General features: G+C 44.5%; 1 protein-coding gene across 10 annotated transcripts; it reads left to right on the forward strand.

Annotated features, from left to right (window-relative positions):
- The first annotated feature begins 406 nt into the window (after nt 1-406).
- EXD2 (exonuclease 3'-5' domain containing 2) lies at nt 407-18491 on the forward strand. 10 transcript variants are annotated; one of them, XR_012580814.1, is made up of 10 exons: nt 573-711; nt 1870-2274; nt 3197-3453; nt 4473-4599; nt 5338-5663; nt 9513-9619; nt 9849-9984; nt 10700-11056; nt 11799-12352; nt 15373-18491. XR_012580814.1 is itself a non-coding variant. In XM_005479931.4 (9 exons), the coding sequence occupies exons 2-9, from the start codon at nt 1936-1938 to the stop codon at nt 12013-12015; spliced, it is 1866 nt and encodes a 621-aa protein (XP_005479988.1). In that variant the 5' UTR covers nt 407-536; nt 1870-1935; the 3' UTR covers nt 12016-18491. The 10 variants fall into 10 exon arrangements, 9 of the variants coding, with proteins under 9 accessions (XP_005479988.1, XP_005479989.1, XP_005479987.1 ...); XM_005479931.4 differs by lacking the exon at nt 573-711 and adding an exon at nt 407-536 and having other exon boundaries at nt 11799-18491; XM_005479932.4 differs by having other exon boundaries at nt 477-616; nt 11799-18491.
- The last annotated feature ends 7464 nt before the right edge of the window (nt 18492-25955 follow it).

Raw genomic sequence — 25955 nt, forward strand, 5'->3', positions numbered from 1 at the left:
TGCCTGTACACTCACTGTTCAGGTTTTATGGTGTCACTCTTCTAACATTCCTATTTCTCCATACACACGGGGGAACAATCATTTGTCATGATTAAGTGACATGTTCCTCTGTTAATTTCTTAACGGTCTCCATTTGATTTGTTCCGTCTTTGTTTTCTTCCAGTTTGCCACTTTGGAGGTGGCTGCGATTCGCTATTTATTTTCCCGGCTGCCTTTGTTCTTTACTTCCCACTCTATCTGGTCCCTCCTGCCCCAGGGGTTTCGCGGTGCTCTGCGTGTGGGTGACTTCACCCCAGCCCGCTGCGGCTCGCTGCTCAAGCCCTCCCTAGTCGCAGACAACACACTGCACATTTCACTCCAAAAACCCGCTTTGAAAAGAGCCGGCTTTTCAGTGTTCCTGCCAGCATTTTGCCCGTCTGAAGGCACGCTGGCGCCTGCCCAGCCGCCCCGCTGCTAGCTGCCGTACAACATGGCGGCGCCCGCCGCCCACTCGCACCGCCGGCACAGAGGAAGCGTCCGCCGCTCTAAGGCTCCCGGTGTGTGTGGCGACTGCCCCGCGGGGCGTTCCTGCGGCCGGACGCAGCCGTTCGGCGGGACGCAGGGAGCGGGCGGAACGGTGGGCGCTCGGCGAGGCCGCGGGCGGGCGGCGGGCCCGGGCGCGGGGGAGAGGCTGCTGCGCGCATCCCGGAGAGGCCGAGGCTGCGGCTGCAGGTGCGCCGGTGCGCGGTCCGGTGCGCCCGCGGCCTCCCGCATGCTCACTCCTGGCGTTCGGGCCTCTTCCCGGGGTAGATAACTGCGACCGAACCTAAAGCGGGTAGCGCGTTCCCCCTGATGCCGAGGGGAGCCGCGGACGCCCCCGCCTGCCCCATCCCGGCGGGCCTGGCAGCGGCCCGGAGGAGCGCTCGGCTGGGATCCCGGGCCCGCCCCCGGGCCTCGGCGCGCCGCTGCCGCCGGGGCTGAGCGGGGGCCGGGGCGTTTTACCGGGGCTTCTCCTGCCCCGGCGAGGGACCCGCACAAGGATTACAGGCACCCCCGGTTCCCTGAGGGGCAGTGGCTGTTGGACCGAGGGAGAGGGCTGCGGGCGGGCTCGTTGTCCCCGGTGCTGGCACTCAGTTTACGGGGTGGCCGCGGACCGCCTGTTGCTTCGGGGGTGCTCGGGCAGGTCCCTGGGCCGTGCTGGGGTGCTGGGAGCGGCTGTGCCGCATCGATGCTGGAGTAGCATCGACACCCGAACTTCTCCTTGTGGGGAAGCGAGCGCAAGGACAGCCCTTTAGAAACAATGTGATGGGCTGGGATGGAGGAGCAGGACTGATTTCAGTTTGTCGAAGGGGTACTAAGCTTCTATATGATAGAGGGACAGCTAAACAAGATGCTGCTGTTTTAGGGCTTTTCAGTGCCCAAAGACCATTTGACCCTAGTATGGATGTGAATGTGATGGACAAATAAATGCCTGTTATTTACTAATGCGTGAACGGACATGCTTATTCTGCAGCAATTTCATTTTGGCCTTGTTTAGGTTGATCTAGTTACAAACTGAACTAAAAGATGTTGATAATAACTGTGACTAGGTTATTTTTGGAATAGCAGAGTTTGTGGAAGTTGCGCCAGTTTAATTGAATCGATTCCCTTTAAAGTTTTTAGTGGTGTGATCGACAGCAGCGTTCAGTCTCCTCTTCCTGCCCAATCCATCACTGCAGCAGTCTGTCCCCAGGCCCCCAGTCTATCAAAGTGGGACCCGGAACTTTTTTCTGTCAGGATTACAAGTTATGGCTAGAACCTTATTGTGATAGCATTGCATGTGTTTAATATCTCTAAACACATTTTTTTAATGTTGTCTTTAATTTCTTCTTCTCTTATTTTTCACTGCAGGCATGATGAAATCCCACAATGCTGTTTTGAGAGGATGAGGTGAAGAGGGAGAAAGGGCAATAAAAAATGGCCAAGCAGACAGCCGTGACGATTACTTTGGCGACCCTGCTGGGTGTTGCACTGGGGGGCCTGGTTTTGTGGAAAGCGACCCAGCATCGGAAAGGAAAAACACGCTGTAGCAGTCAGCAAGAGGAAGCAGCAGGAAAGTCAGGAGATGAGAAACTCATTAAAGCAGAGGATAAGAAGGTGCTTTCCTTCTTCAGATCTCCCACCTTTTGCTGGATAGAGAAGACCCTTGGTGCAGACATAGTGATAGTTTCAGAGCAGGAGGAGTGGGACCATGCTGAACCATTGCTGAAGAAGGAGCTGGAGAAGTGGCCGGTTCTTGGAATTGATTGTGAATGGGTGAGTGATCAAGAAGCGCCTCTCCTTCCTTTAGATTGCAAATTGCATGGGGAAATCATTGAAGGTGGAGCAATTTCTTTGCTTAAACAGATACCACGGTGTGTTGACTATTGAAACTGTGATTGTCTGTCATGATGGCAGTGAAGCAGATGCTAATTTTGATTCTTCTTACGTTTAAATATGCTAAGTTTTTGATTCACCAGATGTATTTTTTTCCTGAGTTCCATCATAAGTCGACTTTACTAAATATAGTAACAGTTGTATGGCTAAATATAGCATTATGTGTTTTGTGTAATATCTCTTTAAAAGTGATTTACTAGAAAGTAGCTTGGCTTACGCTATTTTAAATCTAGCTACGTATTCAAGAAACAATATCTTAAAAATGTTAAGTCCGAAAAGGAGGATAATGCTGATACATAGATAAAATTCACTGGGACAACCAGAAAACAAAGTTCCTCTTCTGCTTGTACATTGGTATGTGTGATATCTCAAACAGGCTTTAAGTAATTTATAAAGCCTGGCTTTGGCATTGTTTTTACTGGAAATTTACTCACCCCACAGTGAGTTAGTATAAGCCACAGCTAAGCAATATATTTGCCATACACATTCATATAGTGGGTGGCTTTGTGTTGATGTGGATTCAGTAATGTTTCTGGTTTCTTCTACCAGCTCAGCTATGAAGGGGAAGGGTGAAAGGGGGAAAGATTGTCATGTGGGAATGTGGCAAGAAGTAGCTTGGGCACAGTAACACTGTGAAAAAGACCACACAATTTGCCATGAATTTTTAGAGACATGTAACAATACTTTACTGTGTAAACTGATAAGTATTTCCTGCTTTCGGTGGCCTTTTTTGCAATTTGCTTCAGGTCTGGTATTACTAATAATACAATAACCCGGACTCTCATTTTTTATTTCATTACAGGTATCTGTGGAGGGAAAAGCAAATCCTGTATCCCTGTTGCAGATGGCTTCTTCCAGTGGCCTCTGCATTCTTGTTCGGTTGCCCAGGCTTGTTGCCGGTGGCCAGACTCTTCCAAAGACCCTGGTGGACATCATGGCAGATAGTGCTGTGTTGAAAGTTGGGGTAGGATGCTGGGAAGATGCTTGCAAATTGCTTCATGATTATGGTCTTCCCGTCAAAGGGAGCATGGATCTCCGGTATTTAGCCATGAGACAGCGGTAAGTGCCTGAACACAGAGGTAGGTCCTCATTTGTTGGAAAGTTGGAAATGTATCTTAGGTGACTTGCATAAGCTGAATGATATCAGGCTGGTATGTCTGCAATTCTTAGGGTGGCTTTAGAAAATCGGCATTGATAGCTGTAGCCCAAGAGCCTGTCATGCTTCTATTCTGTGATCTTAAGGGAAATGAAATCTTAATGAGGATTTCATTTGCTAATTGTGTCCAGACTGATACCTTTGTGGACTTCTCTGTGTACCATGCTTCAGCTCTTAAGAAGTCCAGGCACAGTGATTTAATGCAGTAAGAATGAACACTGTGTTAGCAGATGTTTGAATACACTGCCAAGAAGTGTGAGTTAAATGTGCACAGGGCATGTAAATGGAACTGTTGAATTTCAAGATTTCTTGAAATGTTACTAAATAAACCAGTTCAAATTTTCTCTTTTAATAACAATTCTTTTATGGAAAGGTTACACTTGTGATGCCATTTTCTTATCTTTTACTCTTCCTGAAACAAGATGTTTTACTTGCACATATTCTTAATGTACAATTATATGTGTGCCTGGGTGTGGTGTTAGTGATGTGAGCCACATGTTTTCTGACCTATTGATTCCTTTTTAACACTGAGGATGGACTTCTTGTCTCCAGTGGCCAGGATTCTTCCTGGTTCTTGGGCTTGTCATGAATCCCTAGGACAAGTGGTCCATCACTGAATGATGGGCCTCTTCAGTTCAGAAGGGAGTAGTTCAGAGCCAAACACTTCAGCCTTACATGTTACTAACTCCCAGCCTTGCCTGCTTTGCATATTGCAGACACAAGATAATTCCTAAATCTAGAAAGGACATTTTAGTAGAGGGGGGGAGAGGGCCTGTAAAGCTGAGAGGCAGCTGTGTGCTGTTTGAGTCATGCATCATGTGCATTGTGTTCTCGCAGGTTCTCTTCAGAGGCCATCTGAATTTGCATGAGTGTATAGTTTCATTTTTAATATATTTGTTTCACTTTCTTTGTTGAATTGAAGGAAGGATCTACTTCACAACTGCCTTAGCCTTAAGTCTTTAGCTGAAAAAGTCCTGAACTTCCCACTTGATAAATCTCCTCATGTGCGTTGCAGCAACTGGGAAGCAGAAGAACTGACACAAGATCAGGTGTGTTCCCCACTTCAACTTACTGTTTTGGGAAGAAAAGTAACCTTTTTAGTTGCAAAAGAGGCTTTACAACAGGGAGATCTGAGCCTTTTCAAATTATTCCTCAAACCTTTATGTGTGACGGGGCCTAAAGTTAATTTCAGACTCACTGCCGGCATTCCCCTCCTTTTCCTTTAAGATAATTTTCTGCTATTCTCCCTGGATTCTTTACCGTTTTCCTTTAGACCTGAAAGATCTATGAGACAAGATACCTTGAAAAAGTGTTTCCAAAACCTCACCTTTTTATTATTTTCTTCAGTCTGTATCAGTCAGTGCAATATTAGAGAGACCCTGGAAATCTTGTTCACCTTCTTTAGAGCACTGAGTTTTCCCCGACTGCCCAGTTTCTTTAGTCAAGCTGCACATGCCTGCAGAAGCAATGACCAGCAGAGGGAGTGACAGGACAAAAAACCGTGCCGAATACTCTTAGCCAGTGTGCCAAAAGGGAACTTTTTATGAAGGAGAGATTGGTGGGATGTGAGGATGTCTGACCTAAATACATTTTCAGTCCCTTGCAGTTCCTGGAGTCACTACCCCAAGGTAGTGGGATGTGGTGTTGTTATGAAAGTGCCACTCAACTGGCAAAATTAAAAAGGAAATGAATCCAGCTTCTGGTTTTACTGTACCTTCTGCTAAAGACTGATAATGTTGGGAGTATTTGCTGTTTGTCAGTATCTTAATTTCTGTGCTTTTCTGCAGGTTCTCTATGCTGCTAGAGATGCCCAGGTCTCAGTGGCTCTGTTCTTCCGTTTGCTGGGATTTACCAGCCTCCCTGCTACATCTGAAGGTGAAAACTCTGTCAATGCTTGGGAGAAAGCCCGGGTTAAATGCCAGGGCTTGGTGGATATCCCATTTAGAGGAAAAAAGAGTGGAAGCACAGGAGAGGAGAAGAGTGGAGAGGGACGTTCCCCTCAGAAAGCGAAGAATCGGAAGTCTTGGATGAACGGCCAGCCCTCTGGCAATCAGCAAATGAGAGATCCACGGAGGCAGAAGCGAAAGCCTCTGGGTGTGGGATATTCTGCAAGGTGAGTGTATGAGCACATCTTACTCTTTGCATTGCATGTGGAAAACCCTGAGTGTTGCCTCATGCTCTAGTCATTAAACAAATAGCTCCTGTGAGCTAGGAAAGGCAACACAGGACCTAACAGTCATGGGGGTCAGATCCTGTTTCTGTTTTCCTCATTTTCCTCTAGGTGATATCGAAAGTGGAGGCAGCACTTAGATCTCTACTTAGATCATGAGCAAGCTGAGGTGTTGTCTTTAAGTTTTACCCTTCTTTCCTTCCTTTACCCTTCTTTCCTTCCTTTACCCTTCTTTCCTTCTTTCCTTCCTTTACCCTTCTTTCCTTCTTTCCTTCCTTTACCCTTCTTTCCTTCTTTCCTTCTTTCCTTCCTTTACCCTTCTTTCCTTCCTTTACCCTTCTTTCCTTCCTTTACCCTTCTTTCCTTCCTTTACCCTTCTTTCCTTCCTTTACCCTTCTTTCCTTCCTTTACCCTTCTTTCCTTCCTTTACCCTTCTTTCCTTCCTTTACCCTTCTTTCCTTCCTTTACCCTTCTTTCCTTCCTTCCTTCTTTCCTTCCTTCCTTCTTTCCTTCCTTCCTTCTTTCCTTCCTTCCTTCTTTCCTTCCTTCCTTCTTTCCTTCCTTCCTTCTTTCCTTCCTTCTTTCCTTCCTTCCTTCTTTCCTTCCTTCCTTCTTTCCTTCCTTCTTTCCTTCCTTCCTTCTTTCCTTCCTTCCTTCTTTCCTTCCTTCCTTCTTTCCTTCCTTCCTTCTTTCCTTCCTTCCTTCTTTCCTTCCTTCCTTCTTTCCTTCCTTCCTTCTTTCCTTCCTTCCTTCTTTCCTTCCTTCTTTCCTTCCTTCTTTCCTTCCTTCTTTCCTTCCTTCTTTCCTTCTTTCCTTCTTTCCTTCTTTCCTTCCTTCTTTCCTTCCTTCCTTCTTTCCTTCCTTCTTTCCTTCCTTCCTTCTTTCCTTCCTTCTTTCCTTCCTTCTTTCCTTCCTTCTTTCCTTCTTTCCTTCCTTCTTTCCTTCTTTCCTTCCTTCTTTCCTTCCTTCCTTCCTTCCTTCCTTCCTTCCTTCCTTCCTTCCTTCCTTCCTTCCTTCCTTCCTTCCTTCCTTCCTTCCTTCCTTCCTTCCTTCCTTCCTTCCTTCCTTCCTTCCTTCCTTCCTTCCTTCCTTCCTTCCTTCCTTCCTTCCTTCCTTCCTTCCTTCCTTCCTTCCTTCCTTCCTTCCTTCCTTCCTTCCTTCCTTCCTTCCTTCCTTCCTTCCTTCCTTCCTTCCTTCCTTCCTTCCTTCCTTCCTTCCTTCCTTCCTTCCTTCCTTCCTTCCTTCCTTCCTTCCTTCCTTCCTTCCTTCCTTCCTTCCTTCCTTCCTTCCTTCCTTCCTTCCTTCCTTCCTTCCTTCCTTCCTTCCTTCCTTCCTTCCTTCCTTCCTTCCTTCCTTCCTTCCTTCCTTCCTTCCTTCCTTCCTTCCTTCCTTCCTTCCTTCCTTCCTTCCTTCCTTCCTTCCTTCCTTCCTTCCTTCCTTCCTTCCTTCCTTCCTTCCTTCCTTCCTTCCTTCCTTCCTTCCTTCCTTCCTTCCTTCCTTCCTTCCTTCCTTCCTTCCTTCCTTCCTTCCTTCCTTCCTTCCTTCCTTCCTTCCTTCCTTCCTTCCTTCCTTCCTTCCTTCCTCCCTCCCTCCCTCCCTCCCTCCCTCCCTCCCTCCCTCCCTCCCTCCCTCCCTCCCTCCCTCCCTCCCTCCCTCCCTCCCTCCCTTCCTCCCTTCCTTCCTCCCTCCCTCCCTTCCCTCCCTTCCCTCCCTTCCCTCCCTCCCTCCTGGAAGCATTAGCCAGAGAGCAGTATCCTGGCAGGAGGCAGTTGGCTTTCCAGGTGTTATTCTTGGGTGTCCTGAGCAGGGCTAGGAGTTGGACTCAATGATCCTGGGGGGTCCCTTCCAACTTGGCATGTTCTGTGATTCTGCTGCTCAAACAGCTGTGCCCTGTCTTCTCCAAGGAAAAGGTGGCAACTGCACAGAGCTTGTCCTTTCATCAGGATCTGCCTCGTGGACTGTTGTTTTCCCTTTGCTGTCCCATGTCACTGTGGCCACAGAGACAGCAGGGCTGAAAGCTGAGGTTAGCAGGGGTAAGACATGCTGTGTGAGGAGCCAGAGGGTACAGGGAGGAACAGCCTGTGGTAGCAGCAAAGCAGTGCCCTTCTCTGTTGGCCAGGGGGCAAGAGGAAACAATAGTGCTGCTTTAACCTTGCAGAGACGGCTATTGCTGGATTCAGGATTACCATTCTTGAAGATGATTTTTTGGAGTGAATCCTAAATTCTTAGGAGCTTTTGCTAGCAAGAGTTCAGTTGTTTTTAAATTAAAAACAAGTTGGAAAAGTTGCTTTAAGCTCAGTGCAGTGGAAGATCTGGGGTATCTGTATGTTTGCTTTTGTTAGGATACAATCTAATAAAATTTGTCATTGGACATAAATTACATTAAAATATCATTGGGAAAGAAATAAATTTTTGTATTTATTTTCTTTTTTTCAAGTTTATAGGATTGGCAATGGAGAAATTTTAGTGTAGTCAATAGTATTGATTTCATTAGCGGTGATTAACAGTATTCTCTTTTACAGAGCAAGTCCCTCATATTTATTTTAAATTTTTTTTGGAGGCTGTGTAATACAAAACAGGAGGACTGCATCTCATGGGAGGATTAAAATTTAAACAAAATTACATTCCAAGATAAATTAAGATCTCTCCATATATGTTTATTTACTTTTTGTTTTTAACTGTGCTTGACTTCATGAGAGATCTGTAGACTCACTGCTTTTTACAGTATTTACTGCAATGTGGTTCTAGTCTGTGATAACACTGGATGTGGTTTCAAAAGTCCTTTTTCACTCTTCCTTTCTGTTTAAGTCTGTTTAGTTTTAATGTTTATTCATTTAGAGTTGGGAAGTACTGAAATTATCATGGTGGCTGAGTTGAGCTGTGGATGCTCAGTGGAAGGAGATAGCCTATGAATCAACCTTTTTAACTGGTAGAGCTCTGCTGAGAACTAATTTGTACAATCTCACTGTAGAGAGCAAAGGAAACTTTTCTGCAGTGTATTGTGACATCTCTGGCCAGCTCCTCCCAGGTCCTCTCTGAGCCCAGCCTGCTCCATGCTTCAATTTTGTTTGAAGGAGGTTGGCAGAGTAAGGAATGTTTTCTGCAAAACAGAGCCCTTCCACACACTGCCACAAACGGCCAGGGACTGCTCACACAGGACTTCTTGTCACTGCCAAAGATTGTGTTTGAAGGCATCAGCCCAGCTTTGTTATTCTCCTGAACTCATGTGTTCAAGTTCCCAGTGCTGAACTCATGTGCTCAGGTTCCTAGTGCAGGAGTGGTTTTGGACCATTTCTCTTGAGTGAATAAAGTAATTGCTATTCACACTAAATTTTAGAAAAGTTTTTATTAAAAAACACTAAAATGTAAGCTTAGGCAGCCGATCCTTGAAAGTGCCCTGCCTGTAAGTTAGTGCTCTCTTTGAGCTTACTCTTAGCTCATCATCTTTTGTAACTTCAATTCTCTTTTGTTTTCTATTTCAATTTTTTTTTTAAATGCTGTCTTCACTGGTGGCATCTCTTGAAAATTGGGGTTCAAGAATTACAATTCTCTTGGCAGCAGGAGAGCAAAGATACCTTAGAGTCAGTTGGTGAGCCCTGGATAAATTTTCAGATGTACTGCTTCCCTAAGCAGCAGACTGTCGAGTCTCAGCAGCCTCAAGTTTGTGTTTAGGGGTACTCCTGTGATTCAGAGGAAGCTGCCTGAACTGCAGTGTGGCACACAGGGTTATAGAAAGCTCTGGGGTTTTTTGCATGCTATTATAGCTGTTGTAATACTGGCCTTGTTTCATAGAAAATCTCCACTGTATGACAACTGCTTCCTGCATGCACCAGATGGACAGCCCCTGTGCACTTGTGATCGCAAGAAGGCTCAGTGGTATTTGGACAAGGGGATTGGAGGTAGGCATACCATTTTCCTGTTGGTATTTGAAATGCTCCTCTCTCTCTCCTTTCTCTCCCCTCTCTCTCTCCTCTCATCTTCCTAATGGAGCATAATTTTTTTGGTATCCTTTCTTATTGGAAGTACTGTTGGGAATTCACTAGGATGACTCTTACATTGTAGCATTGTTATTTTAGCTCTCCAATACAATTTGTATTGAATATTTTCTCTTTGCCTTTATCCTTTTAGAGCTAGTTAGCACAGACCCTTTTGTTGTGAAGCTGCGTTTTGAGCCTTCAGGACGTCCCGAGTCCCAGGTTGATTATTATCTGACAGTCAAAGAAAACCTCTGTGTTGTGTGTGGCAAGCGAGAATCCTATATCCGGTGAGTTGTTTAGTGGGTAGGAGAAAATTGCATCTTCTAAAACAGGGCTGAGGTCTGCATCAACTTTGGCATCCAGAGGCTTGGTTAGTGGCCTTCATTGTGCTTCTTCATCTCCTGGATGGGACACGGTTTGAGTGCTCTGCAGTTGTTTGGCTGTGTGAGACACTGAAGAGACCAGCCTTTCCTCTTACAGAGGCAGGAGATACTGATCCAAGGAGACATCAAAGCCTGTGGAACATGTATGTGCTGCAGTTTGAGTGGCAGGGGCAGCTGTGTGCTGACACACACTGGGTGGGTGGCATACCCACCCGAAAAGAGCTGTACTATTCCTTCCACTACTTAATCTTTTACTTTTGAAAGGTTTAGGTGAGCCTAAAGCTCATGAGGTCAAAAAGAACAAGATTTTTCTCTTTGTCTTTTTGTCTGCTACTGATTAGTTGAGAAGTATACTTCTCATAGTGCATTACTTGATTTTTAGGTTTGCTTTTTTTTTTTACAGTAGGAATCTTTAATTGAAAGTGATGAATTTTTGGAAAGGAAAAAAGAGAAATGCAGAAAATAATAAAAGTAATCACTTTCTGTACTATATGTCCTGGTAATCTTTGCTTACCTGGACTTCTAGTTTTAGCTGAGCCTTTCTGGGGCAGGAGGAGGAGGAACTGGGTAGCAGCAGCTCCAGACAAATGCAATGAGCTGCCTGTTTTGTCTTCTCTAGGAAGAATGTTGTTCCTCATGAATACCGAAGACACTTCCCCATCCAGATGAAGGACCACAACTCACACGATGTGCTCCTCCTCTGCACATCCTGCCATGCCATCTCCAATTACTATGACAACCACCTGAAGCAACAGCTGGCCCAGGAGTTTGGGGCTCCCATCGGCTCTGAGGAAGGCGTGCGTCTCCTGGAGGACCCTCTGCGCAGGCAAGTGCGCTCGGGGGCGCGCGCCCTGCTGAATGCAGACAGCCTGCCTGAGCCCCGCAGGGCAGAGCTGCTGCAAGGCATCAAGGACTTCTATAACACAGACACAGTCACTCCAGAGATGCTCCAGGCAGCAGCTGATCTGGAAACCAGGTATAGCAAGCCCATGTAGGCCGAGTGTAAGGGTTTTAGTTGTTTGTATTGCGTTTCTTACTGGTTTTGTTTTTGTTTATACCCATCTCCCCTCAACCCACCATTGGTCTCTGAACTGCAGCTCTTGTTTTTCCCTCTTTCTATTCTTCCTCACCAGTCTTCTGTTCTTGCTCTCCATCTTCTCCTCCATTTTTGTACTTCTTTTGAAGGACAGATCAGGAAAAGAGTCTGAAGGACAGTCATATCAGAAGTCTTCTTCACTTTCTCAAAGTCTCCCCAAAAATCTTTTCTTAACAAGTGTCTAGTCTCTGTTTGAAATGAGTATCTTCTCCTTGTTGTGCTCGCTGTTGTTTGTAAAGTGCAGATGTTGTAACTCAGAACTCATCCAGGGAGGAAATTCAGTGACAGGCTCAGCACTCTGAAGGGTCATATAATTCTTGCCTTGAGAAATTTTTGGTCTCCTGAGGAGCTTGTAATGGACCTTAAGAGCTTTGTTTAGTGTTGCTGTAAAGAAGAACACTTCCTCCATTCAGAGAAACCAGCTTTACAGTGTAACTGTGTTCCAGAAAGCAGTCTGGCATTGAAGCAAAGCTTAAAACTCTCCCTCTTGGTTAGCTTACCCTTTTTCTGTAATTAAACTCTACAGCTGAAAGTATCTTCAGTGTCTTGCTGTTCACTGGAGACAGATCTGGAGTCTGACAGCGGGCTTGTGCGAAAATAAATTGTGCTTGTGTCCTGGCAGGATCTGCAATGAGAGCTACGTGCCACATGGACTGAAGGTGGTGCAGTGTTGTGCTAAAGGAGGCCTGCGCTCTCTCATGCAGCTGGAAAGACGCTGGCGGCAGCATTTCTTGGACAGCATGAAGCCCAGACACCTCCCAGAGCAATGGTCAGTGGACCATAACCATGTGAAGTTGATCCAAAAGTATGGGGAGGATCTTCAGATCAAGCTGTCATGAAACTAACTTCCTGGACTCTGGATAGTGTCTAACGGACATATGTAACTGAAGATGGAAAGACTATTTTTATTTCTACATCTCCACTAACACCTGGGGCCTGGGTTTGCAAAAAGGCAGCAGTAGATCTGCCAGATTTGCCAGTTAAAATTAAATTTGGTGGTTTGTAGAGTTAAATCTTTGAACTTTCAGGTAGTTTGGAAGTTTAATCCTACTCGGTCACTTACTAGTTCAGGGCAAGAGTGATATGATAAAGGAACTTGTCTTCTCAAAGTGACTATGAAGAATCATTTTCTTGCTCCCAGGATGTCTGATGCCTCCAGACCATTTCTCATATAAAGTAAGTTCAGAGAAAGGCAACAAAAGCACAATAGATTAATGTTTCTGGATTTTTCTGACATACATTTGTGCCCTTAGCTTTACCTTGAGGCCAGCAGGACCAGGGAGGTCATCCTTCCCCTGTACTTGGCACTGGTGAGGCACCTTGAGTTTTGTGTCCAGTTCTGGGCCCCTTAGTTTGGTAAGGACATTGAGATGCTTGAGCACATCCAGGGGAGGACAAGGAGGCTGGTGAGGGGCTTGGAACACAAGCCCTGTGAGAAACAACTGAGAGAGCTGGGGGTGCTTAGCCTGGAGAAAAGGAGGCTCAGAGGTGACCTTATCACTCTCTAGAGCTCCCTGAAAGGTAGTTGTAGTCTGGTGGAGGTTGGTCTCCAGGCAGGAACTGACAGAACCAGAGGTCACAGTCCTAAGCTGCGCCAAGGGAAATGTAGGTTGGGTATTAGGAAAACGTTTTTTACATAAAGGGTCATAAAGTATTGAAATAGTTTGCCTGGGGTGGTAGTGGAGTTACCATCCCTGGATATGTTTAAAAAAAGACTGGATGTGGCACTCAGTGCCATGGTCTAGTTGAGGTGTTAGGGCCTGGTTGGATTTGATGATCTTGAAGGTCTCTTCCAGCCTAGTGATTTGGTGAGGGTCTTCTTGGTAAAAATCTTTCTTTGCTTTCAGTGCAGTTGTATTCATAAGAGTTCTTTCTAGAGAAGACTCCTTGCCAGAGAGAGATTCCTTGTAGGGAAGAAGCAAAGAAACCTTACTTTTTGCAGATTCTGAGCTGTCCCAGCATTGCAGATAGGCCTCAACAAGTTTCCAGATGGCAAGTGCCTGATGAGAAGTGACACTCTGGCAGTATGGAAATACCCATGACAAGTCTTTTGTTAAACAGCTTCCAGTAACACAGAGTTTATAAAAAATGTTTTTCCTAATTCTGCTTGTTTGTTGTGAGCAGTGTGCTCAGGCATGCAGGGCTGTTACAGAGACAGGGTGGCATAACTCCTGTGGCTGGAATGTTGGAATGGGAGGATGGAGAGCCTTTAGGAAGAGCAGGCACTGGAGGCAAGGAGGAGGTGTCACCTTCTATGTCAGTGATTGGTTGGAGAGCACGGAGCTCCATCCCGAGTGCATGGAGCTCAGCCTAGGGGTGGATGAGGAGCCCATCAAGAGCTTATGGGTCAGGATTAAAGGGAGGGCAGGGACAGGTGACAGAGGGAATCTGCTACACACAACCAAGCCAGGAAGACAGTAGATGAAGCCCTCAACTTTGTGCTCACAAGGCTTAGTCTTCATGGGGGACTTCAGCCACCTCATATCTGTTGAAGAGGTAGCACAGCAGAGCAAAAGCAATTCAGGAGGTTCCTGGAATGCATTGATTACTTTTCCAGAAAGCCAACTGCATCATGGGCTACATCAAAAGAGGCATGACCAGCAGGACAAGGGAGGTGATTCTTCCCCTCTATTCTGCTCTTGTGAGACCACCTGGAATATTGTGTCCAGCTCTGTGGCCCCCAGCATAATAGAGCAAGTCCAGAGGAGGACTACAAAGATTATCAGATGGCTGGAGCACCTCTCCTATGACTTTTTACAAGAGTATGTAGTGATAGAACAAGGGTTGAGGTCTTTAAACTGGAAGACGCTATGTTTAAATTAGATATTGGGAAGAAATTCCTTACTGTGAGGGTGGTGAGGCACTGGAACAGCTTGCCAGAGAAACTGTGAATGCCTATCCCTGAAAGTGTTCAAAGCCAGGTTGGATGGAGCTATGAGCAACCTGGTCTAGTGGAAGGTGTCCCAGTCCATGGCAGGGATGTTGGAACTGGATGTTCTTTAGAGTCCCTTCCAACCCAAATGATTCAGTGATTCTTTGAATAGCACTTGGTGAGTACCTTTTCATATCAGCCTGAAATAAGTACAGGTGTCTTAAAAGGGATGAGAGGAAACCATTTAAATTAAAGACCAGGAGCTTTTAAGAGATCTGACCACACATGGCAAAAAATGGAAAATCTGATGTTCTCTACCTGGATTTGACATGTGTGGTGGTGAGCAGGTTATACTCTCTTCATGCCTGTTTGTCTGTCTCTAAAATGGGACTAATAATACTTAACTATCTCACAAGGGTGTTGTGAGGCTTAATTAATTCACGTTTTTGTAAAATGCTTTGAAAATATAAGCTAGTGTGTGCTAATTATTGTTTTTTAAGGTGTGCTGCTGTCTAACTTCCTTAAATATTCATGGTTTTTGTCTGGTGCTAGACCTTAGTTAAAAATAACTTTTTAAAAATACACACTTCTTTCTGTACAATCCCTTTTGATGATTTTGATTGCATGAGATGAGTGTGCTTCTACTGAATGATGAAGCTATGCTCAACTTTTATATGCCTCTGCAAAGAAGTTTCAGTAAAACCCTTATCTTCACACTGCTGTGTATAGTGCAGTTGACCCAATTTTTTCATAACATTTGGGCAGAATCCTGGACCTGCTGTGATTGTGGCTGAAACTGGCCCTTATCAGATAATTCAAGAAATTTCACAGGCCAGGGGTAAAAACCCTGTTTGTAGCAGAGACCGTTTGAGATAAGTAGGAGCCATGGAGAGAAATGGTACATTAATGCCATCCCAGAGGAGCTGCAATAGCAGCATGAGAAATCAAAGATTCATGATAAATACTATTTGTCACAGAGCTGCAAATGAGATAATTTTCATTATAAGGGCAATTTTTTCCCCTGTACCACTGGCAAGTCTTAACAAAAAAAATCATCTAGCCAAATGTGGTATGTCTCTGTGCTCATTCACACAGCTGATTATAATCCCAGCATGACCTTCCTGCCTACAGCAGCAGTTTGGATATAACTTTTTCTCTCCAAAGCATTTTGAGCATGTGTTAAGCTAGTGCTATATCCTGTCTCCATCTGATCGGGGTGTTGAGAGCTCTGTGTGACTCAGAAACTCCTTTTCTGTCATCAGGAGTGCAGGTCCATTTCACCTCTTTGTTCTGCTTTGTTTTTTCTCCCTTTGTTCTGATATAGGAACTCCTGATCAAACTCTTTAATGGAATGGATTGGCTGACCACAGGGTCAGGTCTTTTCTGTTTGTGAGACAAGAAAGTAATGTGGAGACAAGAACTGGACTGCAGATGCTCTATTTTTGAGGAGCCAGTGGTATCATTGAAGAGGGTTTTTTTCCAAATCATTTGTTCAAAAACAGAAACTAGCAAGGAGAACTTCCTTCACAAATATTTTCTAAACTAAGATCCTTTACTGTTTGTAAGATATCCTTAACTTGCATAATTTTAATTCAATCTGAAAGAAGAGGGGAAGCAATATATTTATTATGCAGAAATAGATTTGCTTTATTTTATTATGATTTTAAATTTTCTACTAGTCTATAGATAAAACTTCTTTGTATGTCTCCATTGCTAATTGTTACATTCTATAAAAATTTACTCTTTTACCAGACTTACCACTTTTGAAGTTCTCTTGTTCCTTTCTTGCATGCTTGCTTTTTCTCTTCTTTCCTTGTGTCTTACCCAGGCCTTACAGGTCCACTGTTCCTTACAGTAACACCTGGACCTCACCCTCCGAGTTTCCTTTCCAGTGCCTCCCCTGATTGGTGTGTCAGAGATCAGCAGTGCAGAGCCCATGCTGGCACCAATTCTGTACTTCTAAGCACTGGGATAGTGAGCTTGCTCAGGTAGGTTTGAATAGTGGGTTCAGGTGCTGTCCTTGGCCTGGTCATTTTGGTCAGTCATGGCTACAGGTCTACATTTGTTCAAATGAAACCTTAGATATTTCTCAGGCTGAGCATTCATCTAGGTTGCACCAAGTATTTTACCTTAACTGGGACAGTCCTGCACCTAAGCACACACATCCATTTTATCTGTGCAGGGGGAGAATTGGCAATGCTCTCTGTTAGGGCTGGCTTTCACAACATGGGGTTTTTCTTTCTGTTGCTTTTCACCTTACATTTTTAAGTTTGTCGAAAGTATGCTGCCAGAGATGGGGGAGAGAAATTTTCCCTCTTACCTGGTGCTTGGTGCCACCTGCCTGGTTCTTGCAGTTTAGCAGGGAGCACACCACATCTGCTGAGATCCAGAAACATGTCTTGGCTTATAAATTCCCTGCATAACTTGCTTCCATCCTTTTTGTTTCACATGTTCTGCCCATGTGAAACAGATGTTCTGTAAGAATATGACTGAGTATGAATTTCCAAAGACATGCCTCAGGAGTGAGAGAAGCAATGCCCTTGAAACCCTTCCTCTGTGGGCTACAAACTGATTTCTGTCTTTCTAAACACTACAGTTTGTGTTTTTTCTTAATTTCTTCAGTAACTTAGACATTATTGCAAGGTGCAGGATTTACCAGCTGGGCAACATTGTCTGTTGGAGGTGCAGTAGGTGTTGCACTTTTGAGCAGACCATACATGACATGTTAATTATGCTGCTGACAGTCTTGGCATTTGGAGTGCCTTGGTTTTCCTCTTTTGACAGTCGGTAAAGGTCCCAGCTGTCACATCTGTGACTGACAGGACAGAAGACAACATATCCCTGTGGGCTTGCATTCTCTGTTTGGTATTCAGTAATGGCAGGCATGGGAAGCTCTCTTCCTGTTGCATTTCTATTGCTCTGGTTCCTCAGGGAGTATCTGAACTCTGCACTGTCTGTAACATGGTTTTGGTGGGAGTTTTTCCATGAAGGGAATGTGGTTGCCTTGAGAAGCAACCTCACTGCCTTGGCCCCATGCCTGAATGTCTTGGAGGAACTAGGACTCTGTAACAAGGACTCACCTGTCTGCAGTGTTCTGTATGGATTTAGAGGCACCTCTGGTCTGAACCAGAAAATCAATTCTCATCATCGCTCCTTCATCTCCTTCTTTTGGACCCCCACAGTTGTCCAGACCTGTAAGACCTTCTTCATTCCCACAGGCAGCCATCCCCTTTGATGTTCTTTGGGAGTAGGGGCCATTACAAAGAACTTTCTCTCTCTTCTACTCAGTACCATACTGTTGGTATAAGGACTTTTCCTCACCCTGAGGGCTACGTTGTTCTGGAGAAAGGCAGAGGCAGTTTGAGCTAAATGCAAAGAAGATATATCCAGCTTTCCCTGGGACTTATTCAAGGAGCCAGAGTGAGCCCTCTTGTATTAGCCCTGCATCAAGGGGGTTTTGTTAAATGCTTTTACAGGTAAAGAGGATAAGGCAAGTGAGCCAACATGGTTAAGCTTCGTAGAGGGGAAAAAAACCCCAAAAGCCAAATAAACATGCATGGAGCATAATTTCTCTTAATCAAAACATATTCCTCTATCACTGTGAATTCTACCAAGAAGAGCAGACAGCTCTGGCAAGGATTTTCTGTGCCAAGGTTAGTGCTGCATCCTCCCTTGCCACTTAACTGTAATGGAACTTGTTTCTGTCTTGAATTAGCCACTGTGATGCTCCCTGGGGTCTCAGTGGTGTTGGTCGCCAGGAAACAAAGCAAAACCATCTTTCTCTTATTACTTTCCTTTGCAAGCTATTGGATAAGTTCAGCTTTGAGACAGGGGGAGTAAGTAGAACAGAAAAAAAAGAGGATGGAGGCTTTTACTGTAAAATGGAGATGTCATCTTCAGATAACAAGAAACCATTTCCTTGTACAGGAAAAATTTCACTTCATCTATGGATGATAGGAAATATGGCTTCTGTCTTTCTTTTCTTAAAAAAGTGAAAGATTTTGCAAAAAAGAAGGAAAAAAGGAGAAGGCATTTATATATCTCGGTACAATGTGACAAGCCTGTGAAAAGGGTACTAGGCAGCTGTCAGAAATGCAGGCTTAAGAGAAAAACTGCCTGTCCAAACTCCCTTCACAAAAAAACCCTGCTGCTCTAAGAAGCTGCTTAAAATTGTATCAAGCTCTGTGGGGATCTGAAATATATCTGTTTCACAGTGATTAACAGCAAGTCCTTTGCAATTGATTGTTCGTTGAAAAATGTCAGACAGTACTTTGCATTGGCTGAGATCTGCCAGTTGCTTTTCCTTTTTCCTCTGTGCCACGACTCTGTCCAGGACTTGTAGCCGTAAATAAAAGCAGAGAGACTGTCTGACTGCTGGGGTGTGTGAAAATATGAGTGGGACTCCCTTTCAGTGAACTATGAATAAAAAAATCATTATCCCTACTTATCTAGCAAGGGCTATTGAGAGTTCAAATCTGAGCTGTAAGCATGTGTATATAGTTTTAGGTCATATTTTTGCTATTTAGATAATGCTTTCCATATGTTTTCAAAGCTTTATGCTATCTTCTGTACCCCTCTGGTACTCCTGTGATATATGAGTAGCAAGACGGTGTTGTTCAGCTGCATGTCTCAAAGCACTGTGGTGTTTTGAAGACCAGCTCCATTTTACAGATATTTTCTCTACACTAGAAGTAGAGTTGGTCCAAGCAGTAAAATTGTAACTTAAGAAATCCTTACAGAGCTCTGGGAAACATCAGACTAGACTGCCTGTTTCTTGACAAAGTGTTTACGGGGGAGAAAACTGCCTTCAAGTGCATCTTTTGTGCACCGTAAGTGATGGTGAGTGTTAGATCCTCAAGAATACCCAAATACCCCTTTTTTCCCTGCCTTGCAAATGGGCATTGGGACTCTTAATGTCACTGAGCTCTGGCCACATTGGCTTCATTCCCCAGTTATGCTCTGCTGCTTTCAAGGTTTCCAGTGTATAGTGAAATGTTGGAGTGTGTAAGGCCTGCTCCAGTTTTGGACAAAGAAGGCAGCAGGTGAGGTAGATACAGGTAGATAAATGTAAGAACTAAAAAAGGTGGGTTATCTGTATTTCACTGAATTGGAATAATCACTAATTAGAACCAGAAAGACTTCCTGCTAGCCACCAACCTCTTGCTGGGTGTGTTTCACTGCCAGCTGTGTCCAGTCAGTGAGTTCACAGCAAAAGCTTATTCTCATGGTGGGCTCTAGCAGGGACAAGGAAGAGAAATGGCCATAGCTGGTGGGTTGGCACTCAGCTAGTAACCTTGGTTGTCTTTTGACCTGCCTTGCCTTAATCTCGAAGGGAAAGAGCAGAGGGAAGCCTGAATGGGTTCTTGTCCTCATCACTGCCTCTTCTGCTGAAAACTTGCCACTCTGAAGGTGAGTCCTGTGCTCTGCAGGAAACATCAGTGTGGAAGTGTGGCTTATGAGCAAAGTCTAGAAGAACTGCGTTTGTCTTGTTTAGGGGAAACAATGGACGGACAAAGAGGTAAATAAGAAATGTGCTGAAGAGGAGGGGGATTTTTGTGGTGTGCTTTCTAGTCTAGCTAGGACAGGAGGTAATGGACTTAAATGTCAACAAAGGAGATTTGTGCTGGTCATGAAGAAAAGCTTCCTTACAGTATGCACTGCTTCACAACACAGGTCACATTGCTTTCTTAGCAGCACGCTGACTGGCTCCCCAGCTGCAAACCATCTGTGCTGCCCACTGACAAACCTGGAGGTGATAAAAACTAAAATATTTTTGCTAACTCTGTGCATGGACATCCTGCTCCCCTACGTGCTATGTGCCCTTCAGTCACCCGCTGCCAAGACAGACACGCAGAGCTTCTCTCTGAGCTACTTTAATTAATATGTGCCTGCTCTGTATTTTTATAGCTCTTAAAAAGTAGCTATGAGTGGTATCTTGTATCAGAGGGAGTTTTTATATCACTGCTGTGAAGCTTGCCATGGCTACTGCTGAGGAGGTGACCTTGGCACGTGTTCCCTCCCCTTCGCTCCTCACGCTATGTGTTAACACCACACTTGGCACTTCCAGTCAAACACTTCAAAAAAAGGACACAAGTCAAATTAGGATTTTTTTAATGCAACTTAGTAGCTTTCAAAAAATCCCTGCTTCCTTGAGAAAAATTACAGAGAAAAATTACAGAAAAAAACAGAACTCCAGACCTAAATAATCTTTCTCTTCCAAGTATGTGCTCATTTTTTAAAAAATCTCAGAACTTCACTTAGCAGAGACAATGGAGTAACCTCACCAGCCTTATTTTTCTATAAAATTCCCGAGAGTTTGCTGGGGAGAGTTCACCACCACCTCCACCCCATGAAGTTAAATGGAACTGCTGTACAAAGAAACAAATTGAACTGGAATCAAGATGGGAAATACATGCCAGTAAAACCAGCAGGATTTTCTCACTTGCATCCTGAACAAAGATGAAGGGGAAAGCCTGAAAAATACAATCAACTTGAAGGAAATTCCAAAAGCCATGAGGTGCTGTGTTCTAGGCACGCTACAAGAAAAGTACCCCATATGATCCCTGAGGGCAAGGATAGACATGTAGGAATTACTGTGCTGGACTGAAGCCAAAGTCTAGTTAGTTCCAGACAGTTTCACTGATCCTACTAGTCAGTAGTGAGAGCTTGGTTCTCCCCTGATAGTTTGTTTTTCACACTTTATGTTTTCAGGGTGAAAACTGATTGATAGTTCCTGTGGTATTTTGAGGACACATAGGCAGAATTTTTTTAACAAACCTCCTATCACCAAGACATGGGGCAGTGCTGCTTTGCTGGGGCTGAGCTGTATGGCCAGCAGGATTTAATTTCACCTTCCCCTCTCTAAACACCCAGCAGTGAGTGGACTCTCAATGAGTCGCCTGTCTGAAAAATGTCAGCTCAAGTGACTGCACTTTTTCTGCCAACATGAATTCCCAAACTGCATTTAGGGTTTGATGAGGGAGGAGAAAGTCCCTGATGATACAATACTGCTTCAGTTTGCTTCAGAAGGGCTCATGCACAGAGGAACTGTGGGTTAGTTAACAGTGAGTTTTACAAGGCAGAACTTCAAAGACTTCAGGCAGAGTGAACTTTGAAGTATTCTATGCTCTAGCTGACACTTTGTTTCTTTCAAGGATGAGGGGAATGCAGAGACTAATGGTAAATGTACAGTCTGTCAATGAAATGATGGTGTTCAGGTAGATTGGGTGGTTACAAGCTATTTTGCGTGTTTTAACCCCAAAGATTCAGTGCTCTAGGTGTGTTGATTTGGTAAGGAAGAAAGGGGCTTCTGCACCCTCCTTCCTGTATTTGTCAGTGAATTGTGGTGATAGTGACATAAAAAGATGTCGGGGAACGTTGTCAGAAACTCATAGCCAGACTTCCCAATTTCAATGTGTGGCAGAGGAGTAGAAACTCATTCCATGCATGCTAACCTCACTGCTCTGCAGATTTGACATGAAGGAGACAAAGAAGGCATTAGATCTGCTTTTGTGGTCCTTATTGCCCCTGCTGAAACGGCCTGCCTATCAACAGCAGCACTGTGTGAACAGACACTTGCAAGGTAGTGGGATGATGAGCCAGCTTGGGAGATGGACATTAGTGGCAAGGAGACAGATGAACAGGTACCAATTGTTCAGGCTTGAGGAACATCATGGCTGTGTCTTCAGCAGTGAAGTACTTAAACGTCAGTGGTCTTCACTGGCTATGGCCTGTTAATGCCCACTGAGATGCATCGAGGGACCTATTTTCTGAGCTAGTACAGACCATCTAGAGAGGACCCTCTGGATGCATCTGTCTCTGTCATGATAGGCAGAAATTCAGACCCTGCTTGCATAGCATTATTATTTTGATTGGAGGTGGACTTCTGGATGGTCTTTTTGTTTATCTAACTGAAATGTGACCTGATGCTGTCAAGGGGGGTGCAAAGGCTTGTTATGTGTTTATAGCTAATTCCCCTGGCAATATTGTGCTATAAATACCTTGAATCCAGCAGCTGGGTCCATCCTGAAGAAACTGCACTGGTTTAATGCTATCAGTGTACTAAAGCAGCATTACTTTTGTGTCGACAAGCTCCTCTCTCTTTTAACAGTGAATAGAAGTAGTAAATAAATTACATTTTTCTGACAAAAGAGAATAAAAGGCATTACATCTGTGTGTCTCCACCTCAGGCTCTGGGCTATGAGCATTTATGCACTGCTGGCAGCCTGGATTCCTGCTGAGACACAGCAGCCTGGTACTGTACAAAGGAGCCTGCTAGGGAATTGGGCACTGGAGTGTCACCGAACTGAAGTGGAAGGTGGTCACATCACCGGGGCTCAGCAAGAGCAGGGGAGTAAGGGGCAGCAGCAGGGAATGGACCTCTTGACTTCAGTCATTGCAGACCTCACAATTTCAGCTGTTGCTCTTGTTCCCTGTTAATTCATATCAAGGAGCCCCAAAACACACACAATGAATGCAGGAAATGTATCACTGCTCCTTCAGGCAGCTCCCATGGGGAAGTCTGTTCTTGTCATTTCTAAAACCTCAAGTTCTTGGAAAGGGGTGCCGCCTCAGTAGCTGAGCTCATGCTTCAGCAGGTGGGGTGGTGGTAGGGCAGAGGTGTAAAAGTAAAAGTACCATCAAACTCTTCTAAATCTCAATGCACTGGCTATAGCTGATTTATTGACTTCTGCTCAGTCTGGGGGCAAAAAAATGAATATGCACAGTCTGCTCAGTTCAGTCCATGGAACAGGTCTGAACAGGACAGTGCCAGGTCACTGATTTCAATGTTTTATTAGTGAAAGAACTGCATGAGCCAAAAATGAAATATGGGTTTTGTTATTTATACTGTAGTGGCTGGTGGTCTAACTATGGATGGAAATTTGGGTGAGCCCCAGCTCATGATGAATGGACAATGACCTAATAGTCTGATGTCATCACAAATCATTTCTGTTGCAGATGATTTAAAACAACTTCAGATTTAGATTAATATGGTGCTAGTTGCACCCCAGATAACAGATGGTCTGTCATTATTTTTCTTCTCCCATATGACCCCAGATTCACCAAGTTTTTGCAAGGCACTTTATTCTGTTTTATCTGCAGTAAGAGCAGTCCACTTTCTGCTCTCCCTCTTCTTCCTTACCATACAACTAACCTTCATTCGCTTTTGTAACTGGACCCCTTCCTCTTTACAGCAAACTTGTTCTGACACAGCCAATGCAGTACTGAGAGTACCTGGGAGAGGAACAGCCTCCTAGATTTTCCTTGCAAACTACAGGACACCTCACTGAGGAATTCCTAGTTTTCTCCAAATCCCTCCTCTGGTGAGCAGTTTCTTTTTGCACCTCCCTCTGAGACTCTGTGAGGCTGGACTTTAATTTCCAGATCCAACTGATATTTTTCATTGTGATTCCCATTTGACATTCTCAGCTTTACTGGTTCAGACCTTCGATTTCCCACTTCCTTGCATCACAGAGAGCCTTCAACCTGTGATATGTTAGTTTTCTATCTAAGGCTGGTTTTCTGCTAGCAAGCAGAAAACATGTCTCTTCCTTCACTGTTTATCACTCTTTCACTTGGATTATTCTAAGCTTTTTTTTTTACAAAGAATATGAGGAAGGATAAGGCAGGCAGAGGGAGATGGAAAGACATGGAGCATGTGTTTCTTCCTGCTTAAGGAGGTTGCAGAGGTTCCTGAGGGCTGGAAAGGTATCAAAGCAAACTCATCCTTCAGAGTTTTTTGGGGGCCAAACATCCCCATGAATCACATCTGTCCTGTTGAGCTCCTCCCTGTACATGATAAAGAGAACCTGGTGCACTCAGCTGCCCCTGGGGCTGCCAAGTAGAGAACAGCTGCCTCCCATCTCTAGAGACACAGGTACAGGGGCTGATGCTGTCCAGCTGAGGCAGGAACAGGGTGTATAAGAGCCCATGGAGTGCTGTGATGGTGGAGTCTGAGTTTGCTCTGTGCTGGAGTTTAGACAAAGCCTTGCCTGGCTGAGCTGGCTGCTTGGAGCAGAAACAAAGCCAGGCAGTGAAGCAGGAAAAACCAGCATGACATGTGTGCATGGTAGCATAACTGTTGGCAGGCTGAGACTGTGTGTGTTGTACATGGGGCTTGAAAACTTTGACCTATTGATATGGTTATTTTTGTGTGCATAGATTTTTATTTATGCAGTAAAATAACCATTCAGTGTACATCAGTATGCCATTAAGCAATATGGTTATAATTGTTGCACAGAGCCTTTTTCATCTTCTTCTGTGCACAAAGGTATGCTGCAGTGGACACATTTGTAAAGGAATGAGTTATTTGTTTGCTATATATGGCACATTTCTTGGACCTTGCTGTGACCTTCAAACAGCAATGGTTAGGCTTGCAACGGTTTTTAGCTCCTGGGGGAGATATTTTCCTCGTCTTCAGCCAGAGAAAGTGGTATCTGCTGCAAACTTGAGTTAGACTTGAAACAAATCTAAGGGTGTGGAACACATGTGCATGCCTGTATATGCATGTCAGGATGGATCTCTGCATCTGAAAATGCTGCAGTGATGTGCTGAGCATCTCTGCAGACATGCAAGTGTTCAGATCAGAGTACCACTTCCATTCACATTGGCTTAAGCATTTTCTGCCATTTCTCACTCCTTTTTTTGGCTGCTGTGCTGCACAGTGACAGCTCTTCATTGCCAAACCATGCATTCAGGTACTAAAGATAATTACAAGGAAAAATTAGGGGTAATTTTTTAAAGAGTAAAATTTTTTACTTCATAATTCCCATCCCCCCTTCCATGCCAAAGTGGTAGAGGCCATTTTGTTCAGCACATCTAAAGCATTTACCTTTTGTGGGGAATAAAAATATTTGTCCTAAAGTGTGAATATTTAAAGAAGTATTTTCTGAAGTCAGGAAAAGGACAGCAGCTCCATTTCTGCAAGAGCTTCAAAAGAATTTAGCAGCGTGCTTGTGTAAGTTTAGCAATACCTGGATTGCTGTTTATAGAGAGAAATGCTGCAAGGCTCAGACTGTGTACCTTATTCTTCAACCAGAGTTGGTGTCAGACTGAGAGAGTTGTCTGTGTGCTGCCCCATGAAGCCTTCCAGACTGACATAGCTGCTTGCTGGCCTGATGCAGGTCAGCAGTTCTTAATGGTTGCAATTCCACCACAGCTGTCATTTCAATAAATACTTTTGCCATCCTTGATGTCTGCTTCCCCCACCTTCCTGGAAGTAAAGATGTTCCAACAGAACACAAATGGAAATGGTAGAAACTTAAAAATATTTAATATTACATTGATCTGCCTGGACTGTGCTCCTGACATTTCAGGGATATCTGATGTCCTCTGAACTCCAACCCCTTTCCTGGCTTTTTTACAGATTCCAGGTTCCACCTGGAGATGGACCATATCCCAGTAGGCAGATATGGCATTGGGCTCACTGAAACAGCACTGCAGTGCCTCTGGAGTTGACTGATCCATGGCTCCTATTTCTGGCCATCCTTCAGCCTGGAGTTTCTCATGCTTAGTGCCAGGGCTGGAATGTTTTGGAAATTTTTCCATTAATTATCCAATCTATTTTCAGTGATAGAGCTTCAAAAATAAACATTTTGCTGTGTTTTTTAGGAAAGCTAAACATTTCTCATTGCACTCTATTCAAACCCAGTCTGCTATGCAGGGTGCAAGCTCCTTTTATGGGATGTGTGAGAAGCTGGGTTGGATGTTTTTCACAGGTTATTTCTCAGATTGTTGTGTTTTCACATGAAATTCCTCTGTAGTGGAAGACAGGAGTTTCATCATTTTGCCAGATGAGCATTTCAAACTGCTTCTCCTTTGCAGCCAAGAGGACTGTTACAAGCACTAACCTGGGAGCTACACTGAGCTGTAAAATCTTTGAATTTCTATGAGAATTAAATTGCAGTT

Source organism: Zonotrichia albicollis, chromosome 6, assembly GCF_047830755.1.
Source record: "Zonotrichia albicollis isolate bZonAlb1 chromosome 6, bZonAlb1.hap1, whole genome shotgun sequence".
NCBI classification, from domain to species: Eukaryota; Metazoa; Chordata; class Aves; order Passeriformes; family Passerellidae; genus Zonotrichia; species Zonotrichia albicollis.

Excerpts from the sequence above, each read along its gene's own strand:
- EXD2 (XM_005479931.4), top strand. The coding sequence starts at position 1,936 with ATGGCCAAGCAGACAGCCGTGACGATTACTTTGGCGACCCTGCTGGGT. Across the intron at positions 2,275-3,196 it reads TTGGAATTGATTGTGAATGG|GTATCTGTGGAGGGAAAAGC; the intron begins GTGAGTGATCAA and ends ATTTCATTACAG. Across the intron at positions 11,057-11,798 it reads GCAGCTGATCTGGAAACCAG|GATCTGCAATGAGAGCTACG; the intron begins GTATAGCAAGCC and ends GTGTCCTGGCAG.